At 36.4% G+C, this 16,519-nt stretch overlaps 2 protein-coding genes across 2 annotated transcripts in view; one reads left to right on the top strand and one right to left on the bottom strand.

The window, feature by feature from the left end:
* Positions 1-16,519, top strand: part of LOC129005700 (uncharacterized) — a 153,413-nt gene that overhangs the window by 109,876 nt on the left and 27,018 nt on the right. Inside the window, exons 6-8 of the mRNA XM_054434663.1 lie at positions 5,054-5,250; positions 5,626-5,712; positions 6,969-7,070. Of these exons, the coding sequence (XP_054290638.1) occupies positions 5,054-5,250; positions 5,626-5,712; positions 6,969-7,070 (386 nt within the window). The remainder of the gene's footprint in view (positions 1-5,053; positions 5,251-5,625; positions 5,713-6,968; positions 7,071-16,519) is intronic.
* LOC129005727 (uncharacterized) lies at positions 6,557-16,088 on the bottom strand. Its single transcript, XM_054434710.1, has 2 exons — positions 15,876-16,088; positions 6,557-9,316 (listed from the first exon to the last, which is right to left on the bottom strand). Exon 2 carries the CDS (start codon positions 9,234-9,236, stop codon positions 7,713-7,715), a length of 1,524 nt encoding a protein of 507 aa, XP_054290685.1. The 5' UTR covers positions 9,237-9,316; positions 15,876-16,088; the 3' UTR covers positions 6,557-7,712.

The raw sequence follows: 16,519 nt of genomic DNA, 5'->3' as shown, positions 1-16,519 counted from the left end.
ATCGCAGAGTTTGGGAACCGTTTATGGCAGTTAGATTAATGTACCTGTAATACTTAAATGCTACGAGAAGGGAAGGAAACAGGCCCATGACGTAGGAAATGGTGAAGGAATTAGTAAATGCTGGCATCGCAGAGTGAGGAATGATTTTCCCCGAGCAAAGCTCGTTCCCCAGATACTACTACTAATACACTTAACTAATCTGTCGATGAATTTCAATGACTTTCACTGAATATGTAAGAAATTTAAAAACGGTACTTACTTTAAAAAAACATGCCTCGTACATGGGCTCTCTCAGGCTGATGAAAAATAAAAATGTCCGCCATTCTGTAATGGGTTGAGATAGAGAGATCTAGTTTTCCCCGATATTCTTTAAAACTAATTTCCTGTAAAATCATGTGCTACTTGATAGTGGTTGCTGTTTAAACACTTTAAGTTACCTCCAGCTATTTGGGGGCGGGTAGTGAATTTCAAATTACCCACATAAAGAACTTTACTTTACCCTAGTGACGTGTATCAAAGCTTGTTTGAATATATGGGACCATTCACAAATTAACCAGGGGGTTAGACTATTATGGGACACCCGGTATTTATGTAAATATATACCTACTTCTGAAGGTTTCTGTCCTAACACCCAATTCGGCCGTTTCAATTTCGACCTATGCCCTCAGAGATTCAAAATATTCAAAGTGCTTTTAATAGCAATTATTGATTGGTCCCCATTGCAACCAATTAACTACTAAAGTTACTGTATCAGAACTTGTGGTGATGTGAACATTATCACCTGATAATATTTATTATTTGATTTGTTTGTAAATATTGTATTTGTTCTTAACTAAAACATGGTTGTAATTTTGAATGAATAAAAGCCATACTTTTGGTTTACTAAGTCTTTCTTACAACAATTTTATTCGTTCATTGATAAACTCAGTTAGTGCTACATTACAATGGAGAAATTCCTTAGACCAGACAAATTGCAAATTGACCCGGAATCTCCAACTGCCTCAGAGGAATGGACGCACTGGTTACAAACATTCGAAGACTTTCTAACCATGACAGAATTTGTTGAAGACAAGGACAAACTGAAACTACTAACTAATCGATTATCTTTTACTACTTATAAATTTATCAAGGAATCTGAAACTTACCAAGACGCTTTGAGAGTTCTTAACTCAATTTACATCAAACAAAAGAATGAAATATTCTCAAGATATTTAGTAATGACTAGAAAACAGCAACAAGGTGAGACTATTGACAAATATGTGTCGGAACTGAAACTTTTGAGCCAAGATTGCGTTTTTGAAGCTGTTAATGCGATTCAATACAGGGATCATTACATTCGTGATGCTTTTATCAATGGCTTAGCCTTGTCATACATACGACAGAGACTATTTGAAAATAAAACTTTAGACCTAGCTGAAGCAGTGGAACAGTCTAGAGCTCTTGAAATGGCTCAAGCTCAAGTCGAGAGCTATCCAAAATCTATGTACGGAATGCAAACTTGTGCAACGAATGAATTGGCAAAGCAAGCTTGTCAGTACGAATTCCCACTACAACAAAAGGAAGAAGCGACTGTTTCCGCTATTAAAAATGTTGATGGCAAGTGTTATTTTTGTGGGCATGATAGACACTCTAGAGATCGCTGTCCAGCCAGAGAAGCAACTTGTGGGAAATGTAACAAGACAGGGCATTATGCGAGAGTCTGTAAAAGTAATCCAACTCAACATTTTAAAGTAAAACAGAAGACGTCTACTACATCAGCTGCACTAATAGCAACTACACATAATACATCTGTATTGAAGGACTCTACAGTTGAAGCTAAAGTGAATGGCCTGAAAGCAAATTGCTTAATAGACACCGGGAGTACATCAAGCTTTGTAAACTTGAAGTTTGTTCAGTTAAACAAAATTAAAATGTATAATGAAAGTGGACAAGTATCACTAGCTGCTTCTAATATGAAATCAAACGTCCACGGGTTTGTTAAAATCAACCTAAATCTGTTGAATCACAATTACAACAATTTTAAGTTGACTGTTCTTGAAGATCTTTGTACTGACGTGCTTATCGGACATGATATCATGAAACTCCACTCAAATATACAGGTTTGGTTTGGAGGTAAGAAACCTCCTCTGTTGGTGTGCTCCTGTGCCAAAGTTGAACCACCCAAACTATTCTGCAATTTAACTCCAGATTGTAAGCCAATAGCCACAAAATCACGACGTTACTCAGATGAAGATATGCAATTTATAAAACAAGAAATGGAAAGACTACAGACTGAGGAGATCATTGAACCTAGTTCGTCACCTTGGCGTGCACAAGTGTTGGTTGTTACAAACGACAAAGGGAAGAAGCGACTGTGTGTGGACTATTCGCAAACGATAAACAAATTTACTCTGTTAGACGCCTATCCCTTACCAAACATAGATGATCTAGTATCCACTGTAGCGACGAACAAGGTTTTTAGTGCCATTGATCTAAAGCAAGCATACTATCAAATATCAATTTCTGACGAAGAGAAGAAGTACACTGCTTTTGAGGCTGCTGGTCGTCTTTTTCAATTCAGAAGAATCCCATTTGGCGTAACCAACGGGGTGGCATGTTTTCAAAAGACCATGGACCAAATCATTAGAAAAGAAAAACTGAATGGAGTGTATGCCTATCTGGATGATTTGACCGTATGTGGAAAGGATCAAAAGGATCATGATGAGAATCTAAGAACATTTTTAGATGCTGTAACTAAGTATGGACTTGTAATCAACAACGAAAAGAGCAAGTTCAACCAGTCTTCAATAACCTTGTAGGGACATTTAGTTTCCCATAACTCTATTCGACCTGATCCAGATCGGCTAGAATCTCTACTGTCACTTCCTGTGCCCAAAGACCAAGTTTCACTAAAGCGAGTCCTAGGATTTTTCGCTCACTATTCAAAATGGATACATCGGTTTTCTGATAAAATAAGAAACCTGACACAAGTCAATTCTTTTCCTTTGTCACAGGAAGCGGTTGCAGATTTTGAAGCCCTCAAACTTGACATTGCAAACTCAGTAATTACTCCTAGGAATGGGCAAGAGCCACTGGTAGTGGAGACTGACGCATCTGACATAGCCGTGGCAGCAACTTTGAGTCAAGATAATCGGCCAATTGCTTTTTTCTCACGGACTCTAAACAAATCTGAGAAGCTGTATTCAGCTGTTGAAAAAGAAGCCGTTGCCATTGTCGAAGCCCTTCGAAAATGGAAATCATTTCTTATCGGAAGAGACTTCAGATTATACACGGATCAGCAAGCTTTATCATCTATCTTTGACAAGAGGCATACAAGCAAAATCAAGAACGATAAAGTTATGAGATGGCGACTAGAGCTAACACCTTATCAATATGAAATAGTGTACCGACCTGGTAGGGAGAATGTAAAAGCAGATACGCTCTCTCGGGCATGTGCGGTTCGCTGGGACAATGCTAAGTTGTTTGAATTACACAAATCTCTCTGCCATCCGGGAGTCACTCGAATGTTTCATTGGATTAAAACTAAAAATCTAAACTACACTCTGGATGATGTAAAAAGGATGACGTCAGCTTGTCAAACATGTGCAGAAGTGAAGCCAAGATTTCACCAATTCCAAGGCAAATTGATAAAGGCAACCACTCCCTTCGAACGTCTAAATATTGACTTTAAGGGCCCTCTTCCATCAACAACCAGAAACCGTTACCTTTTAACCATGGTGGACGAGTATTCTCGTTTTGTATTTGCTTACCCCTGTAAGGACATTAGTTCAGCAACAGTTATCAGATGTTTTTCAGATCTATTTTTTATGTTTGGAGCCCCGTCCTTTGTACATTCAGATAGAGGTTCATCTTTCATGTCGCGAGAGCTGACGGACTTTCTTCACAAGTACGGAGTAGCTACAAGTCATACGACACCTTATAACCCTAGAGGGAACTCTCAGATTGAACGCTTCAATGGAACAATATGGCGAACCATCCTACTAGCTTTGAAAAACAACAACCTGCCAGTTGCTGCATGGGAAGAAGTATTACAGGAGGCACTTCACTCAGTCAGATCTCTTTTATGCACTGCGACAAACTGCACACCGCACGAAAGATTCTTTATACATAGCAGAAGATCTACCAATGGAGACTCCTTACCATCTTGGCTATCCGCTCCTGGTCCTGTCCTGCTTAGAAAGTTTGTAAGATCTAATAAATATGATGACCTTGTGGAGCCAGTTCAACTTTTGGAATCAAATCCACAGTACGCTCTCGTCAGAAGAAGAGATGGGTCAGAATCACAAGTATCCCTGAGACATCTTGCACCCGCTGGCCTACCTCCTGGTGATCTACCTCATGAAGACAACACTACTGAGAGATTGTTGAAAATATAAATTCAGACATTTACCCCAATGAAGTTCAAAATGAAACTCAACAAACGGTATCTCAGACCCCAACTTCAGAGACGGCTGTGGGGGAACTACGTCCAAAGAGTAATGTCAAGCCTCCGTCATATCTAAAGGATTACATATGCTATACCTACCTTGAAAACTAGTGGGGGAGAATGTGGTGATGTGAACATTATCACCTGATAATATTTATTATTTGATTTGTTTGTAAATATTGTATTTGTTCTTAACTAAAACATGGTTGTAATTTTGAATGAATAAAAGCCATACTTTTGGTTTACTAAGTCTTTCTTACAACAGAACTTAATGGTTGTGAAGTACGGAGGGTTAGTACACACATAATCACTGAGTCTGGGAGGGGTCAGATTGGGAACGTCAGGGCCTCGTGAGATTGTTGAGATTCGGGTTCCCTACTACCTGCTGTTGCCATACTAACACTAGCCCATAGACCTTCTAGCCATGAAAAAAATGACACAACCCCTATCGCTGTAAAATATAATGTTTGATCGTTAATGCAATTTCTATGATTTTTCCCATAGGATTTCAAAAGTGATTTTGTAATCATAAAAGTTGTAGAATGTTTAATTTTAGTGTCAAGTTAATGGGAGAAAGTATGTGTTAGTTTGCTGAATCAGTTTTTTTCAGAATTTCTTTTGTTTCAGAACAGTAAATGACGTAAGATTGCGACTCCGTCAGACCAGTGGCGGGGAGTCAGAGTCCCAACTGAGGTACCACAGTATTGTTGTGGTATTTCGCCCACGGAGCTCCAAAGGTGCTGAGTGGACGGAGCCCCACCACAATGGTGCTGTGGTTAACGTGATGGGGGACATAGCCGGGTATGCTAGGGCCGTGGTGGTAGGTAAGCTACAAATACACTTCTCCTTGTATGCATTAATCTACGCAATTTCACCAAACAATAACAATTACATTTAAGGATAATTGTTTGTAAAATGTGTATAATATATATATAATAGTGGTAGTAAAGCACCAACCATTAAATACACCTAAAAGAGAATCATTAAGTCAACATCTCCCCTTCACAAACAATTGACAGTAATGCGACTTTGTCTACTTGAGGAAAATGAAAACGGATATGAGCGGATTGGCACCACACGCAGCTATGGGAATGAAATGAAATGATATATGTTTATTTATCCCAATTACATCACTAAATGATAAATAAAACAGAGAGCAAGATTATAACTAGTGCTAACTAAACTTGCGTTATTTTCAGCAATATTAGCCGAGCCCCTGTTCAAGAGATCTTCAGTTGTTTCACTAACTGGTGCACTTATTTATAGAAACAACAGTCAACCAGAAGGTAAATACTTTTTGATAATATTCAAATTATAATCGTATTACAGAGGCTAAAAATTTATTAAAATGTAGATAGATTTAACATATTAAAATTTACATGTGCGCAATCATTGGCAGTTCAGTCAGTATGTAAGAAAACTATTTTTAATGATTGGTCCTATAAATTGGTTTCTCAACATTTTTACCAGGCGTACTACTTTACAAGATAAAAATATTTAAGTACCACCTACATGGAGGTAATTATGTTTGGGATAGATTTAACATTTTGCTAAATTAAGTACAGTAACCCTGTTTCCAAACATGAATAGAAATCATTCTCAAAAAGGTAACGTTTTGGATATTAATTTGAAATTGTATGATTTTGATCATATTAATCATGAGTTTTCTCTCATATTAATTGATTGCTGTATCTCAGGTTATTTTGACAGAATAATCTTGTTATGGTTCTAAATTCTTGTTTATTTAAAAATGAAAAGACGCTAATCTTAGTTTTGTAACACTGACTGTCCGTGGGCCACTGGCTCCCCACCGCAGTCCCGCGACACACGCTCGGTTTGTTGTGACTGTAAGTAATATTGCAGCCTGATTTAGGTAGGTAAACCACTCTTAAAGGTGTAGATCTAAAAGCAACATGTTTACTGTAAATAGGTTGTTTTATTTGCCTAATAACTGTCTCAAACAAACATAATCTTTGTGAACAGTAAAAGGGTATTGCATTATTTGTTTTATCTTGAAATCTAGTCTTAGTCTTAGACCCTAATAGGACACGCAATTTGCGCACAGGTCCATCTCATACAAAATAATCCAATAGTATTAGTAGACTCATGTAATGAAAATGAGTTGAAGGCTTTAGTGGAACAAAACATTACCAATTATTATGTTTCTGCAATAAAACTTTACCATGCAAGTTGTTTGTACAAGTGGCACACAATTTGAACATTAAAGTCTTTACATGTTTGGGACCTCCATTTGTAAATTAGAGAACTACTCGTAGTATGCATGTTCATTTAGTCTCAGTGCATAGTTTGGATCAATCTTATACCCCAACCACAGAATATTTCTCTATCTTATTCTGCTCACGTTCACACAGTGACACAAAAATAAGACAGTGAAATTTGCTGATAAACTAGCCAAATTTGTTGCAATTCAAAAATGTTTTAAAATAAGATGCTTATTGTTCTGAAATTTTCATCAAAATTACATATAGTGTCAAGTAATATCCAAAATTCTGTTTATCAAACCAGGACTTTTTGTTTCAAGGTGAAACAATCCAAGATGTGTTAAGTGATGAAATAACCTTGGATGTAGATGAACTCATCCAAGGAACTCTAGTGACATTCTCTTCACAGAACACCGCTTCAGGTGGGTAAGATAGAAAAAATAAAACATCTCAACTAGATTGTTGACAAATTGTGTCATGATACACAAATATTTGAAAATTGCATTATTTATTTACAGTTTTATACAGTTATACAATTGACAATAATTTAAACAAATCAAAATACTAAAACTATTATATAAAGTTATAACATCTTGTGATTTATCTAGGTAGTGTGTAAAAATATAACGTACCAACAATACAATCATAGGATATAGTGAGAGCATGTCCCGTAGAGTTACGTTATAGATAACCGTATATGTTTAGATGTCCAAAGAATCTTTTTTGGCTAGGTACCCCAATTTCCCCCCCTTGGTTCTAAGCATTTGGTTGCTTAGATTAATGAGTATGGCTAACTGTAATATGTAACCTTGGAACTTTAAGGTCTGATCTTTAGACAGTAGGTATGCTCCCAAACTACTAAAATTTTGTTTACTGATTCCAGCAGATGAAAATTCTACTTCATTTTAAAACAAATATATATATAGTTTTGAATGGTTAAAAGCCCTACCTATATCAACTAAATTAGCTCAAACACAGATTTTTAATCAAACATAGTAAAAACGTTTTACAAAACTGGGTGTTTCAGGTACATATGTTAACTTAAGTAGGTAATGCTGTACTACTCAGGCATCAAACTTCAAAATTCTAAAATTGCTTTCATCACAAAAGCGAACAAGAAGTCTTCCGGGGTACTCAAAAGTATTTATGATCGGTTTGTACAATACCAAATGAGACAACTTACGCAACCCCCACAGTTTGATTCCTGAATCAATATCCCACACAGTCAAATTTCCAGAAGAAAGAATAGAACAGTCATACAACAGCAAGAATTTGGGATCAAAATATTTTAAAATACAACCGTTTTTGTTGCTTTCATCGAGTTCAAAGCTATTTTCCTTTACATGGACCGAATCAGTTAAGGTCAGTACAGTTATTTTATTTCTTACTTTTAAAATTACTTTGTTACAGTCAAACCTTAGCTCATTATTGAGTATGGGGTTCCGTTCGAATGGGAAGTATAACTTGGCGAGAAGGCCAGTGTTAAGATTAAACACGGATATCTGAGATTTGTTCTCGCAGACAATGTGGAATGTGACAACAATGTCACCTTTCATAAGACACCATGCTGTTCTACTCTCAAACTGAGCTACTACCTTCACAAACTTCATTTCAACAAGACTAAACAAGCTTATATGGCACAGTTTATGTCTATCATCAATCAAATTGACTAAAAACTTGCCATTGTCTCCATCAAATAGAACCATTCCACCATTAAAATGATCCAGCACATTGCTTCCTCTGGTTTGTTGGACAAACCTCACAAAAGATTCTTGATAGATACTTTGATTTCTAACTTTTTTTGTGTTAATGTCCCATATATACATACACGCTGTTGCAATGTCACTTACATTTTCCTGGTATCCAATAAGAAATCTGTCATCCACTAAAATATATCGAACACCACTGACATAGTCGTCATTAGAGACCTTTTCATTTTCTGGAAGTATGTTCTTTCTATCAAACTTGAATCTGTAACTTAGCTGCAACTCGTTTTCTGGGTGCTTGAAGTTGAAAACTTTTACATAATTGGAACGACACGTTAAAACTTTATCTTGCAAAGGCCACAAAGCAAAAAAATGTTGCTGTTCATAATTAGAGTGTAGAAAAGGTTCATTAGTAATATTCCATACATTTATCTCATTTGACCCATAACAGAATAGCCAATGATTACCATGTTCATCAACAGAGTCCATTGACATATGACCGAGTTCTCCTGCAAATGTGTCAGTTGTGAATGTACCACTACTCCAATTTTTCCAGATACGTTTTTGTAAAAGCCAATGTTTCCTCCATTTGCAAGCATCTATGAAAGCAGGTATTTTACTGACTTGAACGGATGACAATTTAAAGTATTTTTCTGGATACTTGCAGCATTTTTTCCAAAATTTGTCACTGTTAAGTATCCGTCTCCATTTTTTGCATACATTAAAACAACTGTTTAAATCCTTACATGATAAGAATCCAGCAATAATTTCAAGCATTTCTTCAGGCAAATCTTCAATATTAGCTCTAGGTTGGTTTGATTCATTTTTGCGGGAATTTGTTTTATGACACAGAATTGTTTCTTTTTTCTTTGTGGCGTTCATGTTATAAAAACTGGCACTTGTTATTTTACGTGATAAAGTATTTGTTCATAGTTAATCCTTATAAGTTTCTGCGTGTCACCCTAAAAAAACAATAAAACAACATATTATTTTTTTGGCAAGTTAAAATTCTGCAGTTATAGTCAAGTAAGCTATTTGTACTTTTCACAATTTAATGCAGTAGACTTTCTCTAATTCGACTTTGATTGGTGTGATAGAAGTTTGGCCGGTTGGTCTGTTGGTCTCAGGAGGATGAAACACATAGTCTCAGGCGAATTACCTTAAACAGGATTCAACTTGAATGTTTAATTTTCAGACGTAGAAGTAAACTAAACAAAGTTAGGCCTATGTCAGTTTAGGTGATGGGTGCTTCTACACTCGATCGGTTGCACCTATGGTAAACAGTGTGTTAAACAATGCGTTTTGGTGATTTCGTAAGTGTATGTTTTTTTTTTCTCAACAGTATTAGAATGTTTTTGAGTGTGAACATTGAAAGTAAATGAGAGTTCTGTGTAAGGGTTTATTGTTAGAAAAATGTCAATTATAAAATGAGTGAAAAAACAAACACATTTTTTTGACAATGAAACAAATAATGACATTCTGGAGCGTCTAGAAAGGGGCAAATCAGTCCAGTGTTGAAGAAATGTATCTGAGAGTGGAAACAAAATGACAATTCAATATAGAAATGTCAAAAGCTTTATTTTGGTAACTCAGGTCTTATGTGTTACATGAATATCAAAATAATGTAATTTGTTTATTTCTAACCTTTGGTAGGCTACCTATTAACAACCTTTAATAGTACATCCGATTTGTCCGGTGATTTGGTAGTTAATATGGGAACTACCATGCAAAGTGAAAGCCTATTTAGGGGCTTGACAGCACCCTAGGTGGCCGAACCAGAGAGGGTGTACTGTATTTAAGTTTTGTGGATTAAGCTTTAGATCATTTTGCAATTGGATAAAAAAATATATTTAGCTAATATAGCATGTATAATAGCTGTACAGCATGTACTTAACAGCTGATAAGTTGATGTTCAAAGCATTACAATTTTTTACTTCTCTCAATCCTCGAACCTCATTGGTCCAAACTTATACTGTAAATTAACAAAACAATGCTCATAAGTAAGTAAATAATACTGTAAAGTGAATCTTTTCAACTGTAAGAACTGAATTTTAAGAGAATCTAGCAACCAAATGAAGGAAATATGGAATATAATTATTAATAAAGAAATACAAGCAGACCTGATGAAAATGATAGAGCACTCTCTTTAAAAACAGTTAATACTCTCTCGGACGATCCATTTTTGATTCGCAACACCCTCAAAACTATTTTATCTTTCAAGGAAACAATACCTTAAAAAAACCAAAACAAACCTACTACCAATCAACCGGCAACAAACAACAGGTCCGTGAAGTTGCCCTCCCCAGAAAAACTAACGAACGACAAAACGTGTATCTAGTGCTCTTACGGTTCAGGAGCTATAACTAAAAACTGTGGTGTAGTAATATGTGGGGGTAGTAATGATGCCCCCAGTAGTATTGTGTGATCACTAACTTTCAAAACGGTACCAACGGTTAGTGCTCTTACGGTTCAGGAGCTATAACTAAAAAAACTGTGGGGTAGGCCAACTTCACAGAAGTTAGTTGTAGACATCCCAGAAACAAAAGGACCCTGGCGCCTTTTCGCGCCACACAGGTTTGGAGGATACGCCATATTCACCAGCACGAACCACGTGATCTTTTAGTTTCTGCGCAGGTTCTTATTAACTGAGGGGAGGCTAACTTCCGTGGCCCCCCAGATTTTTCGTTATAGCTCCTGGACCATAAGAGCACTAACGATGGGAATTGAACCACTTACTAGCACTAACCGTTGGTACCGTTTTTAAAGTTAGTGCTTATAGAAGCTTCAACTCCCATCGTTAGTGCTCTTACGGTTCAGGAGCTATAATGAAAAAAACTGTGGGGGCCAACTTCACTGAAATTAGCCCCCCCCCCACCAGTAGTAGGCCTAATACTTGAGCAATCTTTCAAAATGGTATCAATGGTCAGTGAATACTCCACAACAAACAACAATGTTCTGTTCCACGAATCTGTTCTCTATCATGAAGTGGGGGGGGGGGGGGGGCAACTTCATGGACTTACAAACAACAACACAAAAAACTTTAATACTTTAATACCGTACTTACTTATTAAATGGCGACCATACAAAGTAGGTAATTTTAAGCCTAGTATGAATGGAGAAGAGTGTAGGATGAGTGGTGCGATCTTTTAGTCTTGTTAGTGACTAAGGCCGACACTTATTCCATAGACATTAAACACTTACTCCTTTGACATTGCTAATTTATAGCCCATACAGCTAATGGCAACTAAGGGACCTACAGTTTATAGTGGAATCCGAACCACATTTTTACCTAGGTATATACGAATTGGTCTAATTATCAGGATAGTACTGCGGATAGTCGTAGTATTCACTCGTGTGGACGTTAATCCACACCAGGGAGTATCGCATCCACAGTGCATCCTATAAATATCCACAATTCGTGACCTCCTAGTAGCTGGATTACAGGACGACGCCATTCGTCCCAGTTTGAGATATCAACCTTCAGACTACCACCAAATCTAGATTCGATGAAATCTCAAATAAAGTAATTAAAAATTGTCAAGAAGAAATTGGTTTTCCTCTACTCCACATCATTAACTCTTCAATAGACCAAGCAATAGTACCAAACAGAATGAAATTGGCTACAGTCTACCCTAAACACAAGAAAGGTGACAGCTCTCAGATGGAAAATTAACGACCCATCTCAGTGTTACCAATATTCTCCAAGCATCTTGAGAAGATTATCTACATTCAAATTATGGAACACTTACATAAACTATAAACACTCTCACAACAACAAAACGGCTCCTGGAAGAACAAGTCCATCAACATCACTCTTATCAAACTTTGCGAAACAATCACCTCCTTCTGGGAAAACAAACAACATGCCTCTGGAATTTTTCTGTACGGAAATATTCTAATAAATAAGCTAGAGCAATTAAATATTACAGGAAAATTCCTAAACTGGATTAAAAATTATTTTGCAGACCAAAATCAACAAGTTGAAGTAATCCACTACAAAAATAGCATCAAAACAAAAATTAAATCATCCACAAAACTCACGGAACGAGGAATCCCTCAAGGCTCCGTCCAAGGACATCTGTATCAACAGCTTCCCGGACTACATGTAAACAGAATAAACATGCATAATGTTTGCGAATGATACCACTATTCTCTACCTAGTAGGTATCTACAATACCTTAATAATACTGAAACAAAAAAAACTAGCTTCACAAGTATGTTCCTCACTAAACCTCATTATAGGCCTAAATGAAACTAAAACAGTCAATAAAAACTTCTCAACAAAACCCAGACTAACCTTCAGACTACAAGCTCAACATCAATCACAACTGTATCAGAAACAAAATTCGTAGGGATCATCTTGGATAAAAACTTGAAGGAAAAAAATATGAGGCAAAAACATATTGAACATCTAGAAAATAATCTGTCGTCAGTATCTTTACGCTGATAAGAAGAATACGCTCTATAACAGACAAGAAAACTGCAAAAATAGCATATTTTTCCCTATTTTAAAGCCATTTGTGATTTGACATCATAGCGTGGGGCTCGGCTACTGACAATCTCAGACAAAAGCTAGGTAGGCTACTTACGATACAAAAGAGGGCCATAAGAACAATAGAACAGATTCAGTATAACAAACTTTGCAAACTTTTCTTCATATTTAATGAAATCCTCACCCTACCATCCCTCTACATTCTGGAAACCATCAAAATTTTGACACTCAGCATCCCCAAAGTCAGAAATTAATGTCATTGTCACAAACTTAATCTAAGAAACTCGAAACTTAACTACACCATTCAACAGCACAGACTCCCCAAAACTAGTAAGAATTCCCAAAAAATGGGATCAAAGTTATTTAATATGTTGCCAGAGAATTTAAAACTAATCAAAAATTACAAAACTTTCTTGAAAAAAACTAATAACAATAATTGCTAAACAAACCATATTAGAACCTAAATGAATTTTTTGTAGATCATAGTATCTAAAGGGTGTCCCAATAAGAACGCCGGATTTGAAATGTTAACAAACCATATATTTTCTCGCTAAATTTACAATTTGAAACATGAATCTTAAAGCATAATATCTCCGATTAGTAATTGAGTATTATGTCTTGTAAGTGCCAACCTGCTGAATACTGACAAGCTCGACATCTCTTGACAAAGTTTTCCATCACTTTTTCACACACTTCCTGTTGAATTCCATTAATGGCACGAATCATTTCCCGATTGTTTGAGGGTTATTGGCGAAAACAAGCGACTTTAAATATCCCCAGTATAGAACTGAGCCAATTTATTCGAACTTATAAACCAATCTTCGGACAGATGGATCATTTGGTGCATTGTCCCGGCCGTAAATAGTGCGCAGCTTCCGTACTTGTAGTGCACTTTAACTATGACCACGCGTTGTTACGTCGTGTAGCGATTCATGACTACAAATGGGACCTAATACGGGTAACATCGCTGATAATTTGGGAATTCCTATTGAAATACAGATAAGGATAAGACGCTCCTCAAATCCGGCGTTCTTACTGGGACACCCTTTACAATAGATTAAGCCCTTAAACTGCTCACAACCTACACTAATACACACACACACATCAAAAGAAGAATGACGATTCCCTGGTCTCAATGACTACGGTGAAGAGAACATAGCAGGGGCGGCTCCAGGAATATGGGTAGGCCTGACAAGGACCAAGAAAGAGTTTGATTGGGGGACAAAAGGTTTGAAGGGCTTTCCCGCAAAAAGGGGGAATTTTAAAATTTAAATACAATATATTTAGTTTGAATGCTTTCCCTTTATTTTCATATAGCCTAATTAAATTTCTATATTTATTTATAATTTTGAAATATCTAGGCCTACCAAAATTTTGGCTAGGCCAGGGCCTACCCTCTGTAGCCGCCCCTGGCAATCTAGGTAAAAAGGTAAAAGGTGAACTGAAAAGGCTAGTTAAAAAACCGGTTGTAGGTAAAAACAATTCAAACAGAGTCAGTATAATTTGACAACCTTATGAATAAGCTGAAGATAATTTAAACCCTTCATCAATTTGATTTTAAAACACGATCGGTGACACACAGAATTTTTCCCGGGTGTTGAAAAAGTTAGACAACCAATGTTTTTTAAACATAGGCTACCTATATTTCAACAAAAACTTATCAAACCATGTAGGCAATCAATAATTGCACATGAAATGAAAAAAAATATATAGATAGCAAACAAAAACAACAACACTATCGGTGACTCACAGAGCCAGGCTCCCTTGTTGTTGATTAATAGGCGTTTTGCGGGGGAGGTGTATGAACAAAATAATGTTCAATCGGTTCCTAGAAAGATGCACTTAAGGTAGGCCTACTGTTTACTCCTAAAACTGCCAGCTGGAAATATCACTATTTTTTTTATAAAAACAATTGCGCCCGGAGGAAAATTCCGTGGTGTCACCAACGTAGGGTTAATGTTAGCCTAGTTACAACAGTAATTAATATTAGTTAAGTTAAAATACTATATTTTTTTAAGAGATTAATTTAACTAAAGTTATATAAAATTAGGCCCTTATAAAAAGAAACTTTGTAGGCCTAGGCATATTTGGGAACTTTTTTTTGAGTCAGGATAAATTTTGTAAATAAGTTAGTAGCCTAAAATAGATCCTATTTATCGAATGAACATCATAAAAACACATCAACATAAACTAAACCAACTCAACCTAAAAGCCGCAGTGCACCGTAAAAAAGAGTGGCAAAGGCCTTCCCCTTGTTAAGACCCATAACAGATAGGCCTAATCATATTTAAATCCAATAAGTTAAGTTATTTATGTCGATTAAAATGTATTAAGTTAGGCCTAACTTAATCAATTTTTATAAGTTACATACTTAATGAAAATTTCTTCCAATAGGCCTAATAGGTATAACTTATTGCAGGTTCTCCACAAAACTGTGCCCGATTAACTTACGCCGGATTCTTTATTATTGACTTTTTAGATGATGTAGCACTCATTGACCTGCTGCTGCAAAACTTGTATTAAAAAAGAAAATCGCCTGAGCCACTTACTTAATTGTGAGGTTGTGTGAGTGTGCTACAGTCTAATGTTCTGTTTTCACCATTAGTTTTTGTGACTATTTAGGCCTAGTATATGATACATTGAGTTTGCTGTCGTAAACAAGTTAAGTAACTTATAAAAATTGCTAGGTTTATTATTAGATCTATAATTGTATTTACAGTTCATGATTTGGTTACAAACGGGGTATTATTTACAATGCAACTCACTCTATCGTAGCTCTTACAGTACATTCTACTAGGCCTAGGCCTACACTAACTTTTATTTCATAAGTTGCTACAACGACAACGTAGTACAGGGAGATTGGTTATTTGGTTGTCTGTTTGGTTCCATAGTAACTTAGCCTAAGGTAACTGATAAGTTAGGCTAAAGGTGGATAGGGTAGCCTAATAAAGTTTCATTATTGATAGGCCTAGGCCTGAAACCTTATGATTTGTATATAACCTTTGACTATTAAATATAACATAACTCACCTGCAACTAAGATAATTGTATTGTAACCTTTCGATTGAGAAAAATACTGTTAGTTTTTGCTATCCCAACAAACCCACAAACAAAAAAAGATACTGTATTGTGTCGATTGTGTAAACCTAATCAAAATTAAAACCCATTTCTGGATGTCGTTTGGCGAGTGACTGTCACTTTTTTTGTCTGGTCTGTCTTTCTTTCACGAAGCTCTCCCTTTCCGATCTTAACACCAACAACCACCCGCCACCGCGCCGCCGTGGGCGCCGTGCCAAACAGAAACCCTTCCCGACAGACCGCCACCGCCCACCACCGCTCGAACGAACACCATTACCGCAACAATACGATCGAAGAAAATATAACCTATATGACTTACAGCCATCGGTCTCGGTGGTGTAGTGGATGCTGGATAGCGCACCGGGCTGATTATTCGAAGGTAGCAGGTTCGAAACTTACCGTAGGCATTAACTTTTTTATTCGATTTTTTTCATCATCAGCAAGGTTGGTTGGTTTGTTTAGGTTATGATGGTTTAATTTTATAATTAAAATATTATATAATTGATTTTGAGACATTTATAATTTTATTCTATGAACAGAACTATTTTTGTTATTAGTAAACCTTCATTCGATATTTTCATTATCAGCAAGTTTGG

Source organism: Macrosteles quadrilineatus, unplaced genomic scaffold, assembly GCF_028750875.1.
Source record: "Macrosteles quadrilineatus isolate MER2022 unplaced genomic scaffold, UCM_ALF_1.0 Scaffold_31__1_contigs__length_1484076, whole genome shotgun sequence".
NCBI lineage: Eukaryota > Metazoa > Arthropoda > Insecta > Hemiptera > Cicadellidae > Macrosteles > Macrosteles quadrilineatus.
This window is presented reverse-complemented; position numbering and strand designations above follow the sequence as displayed.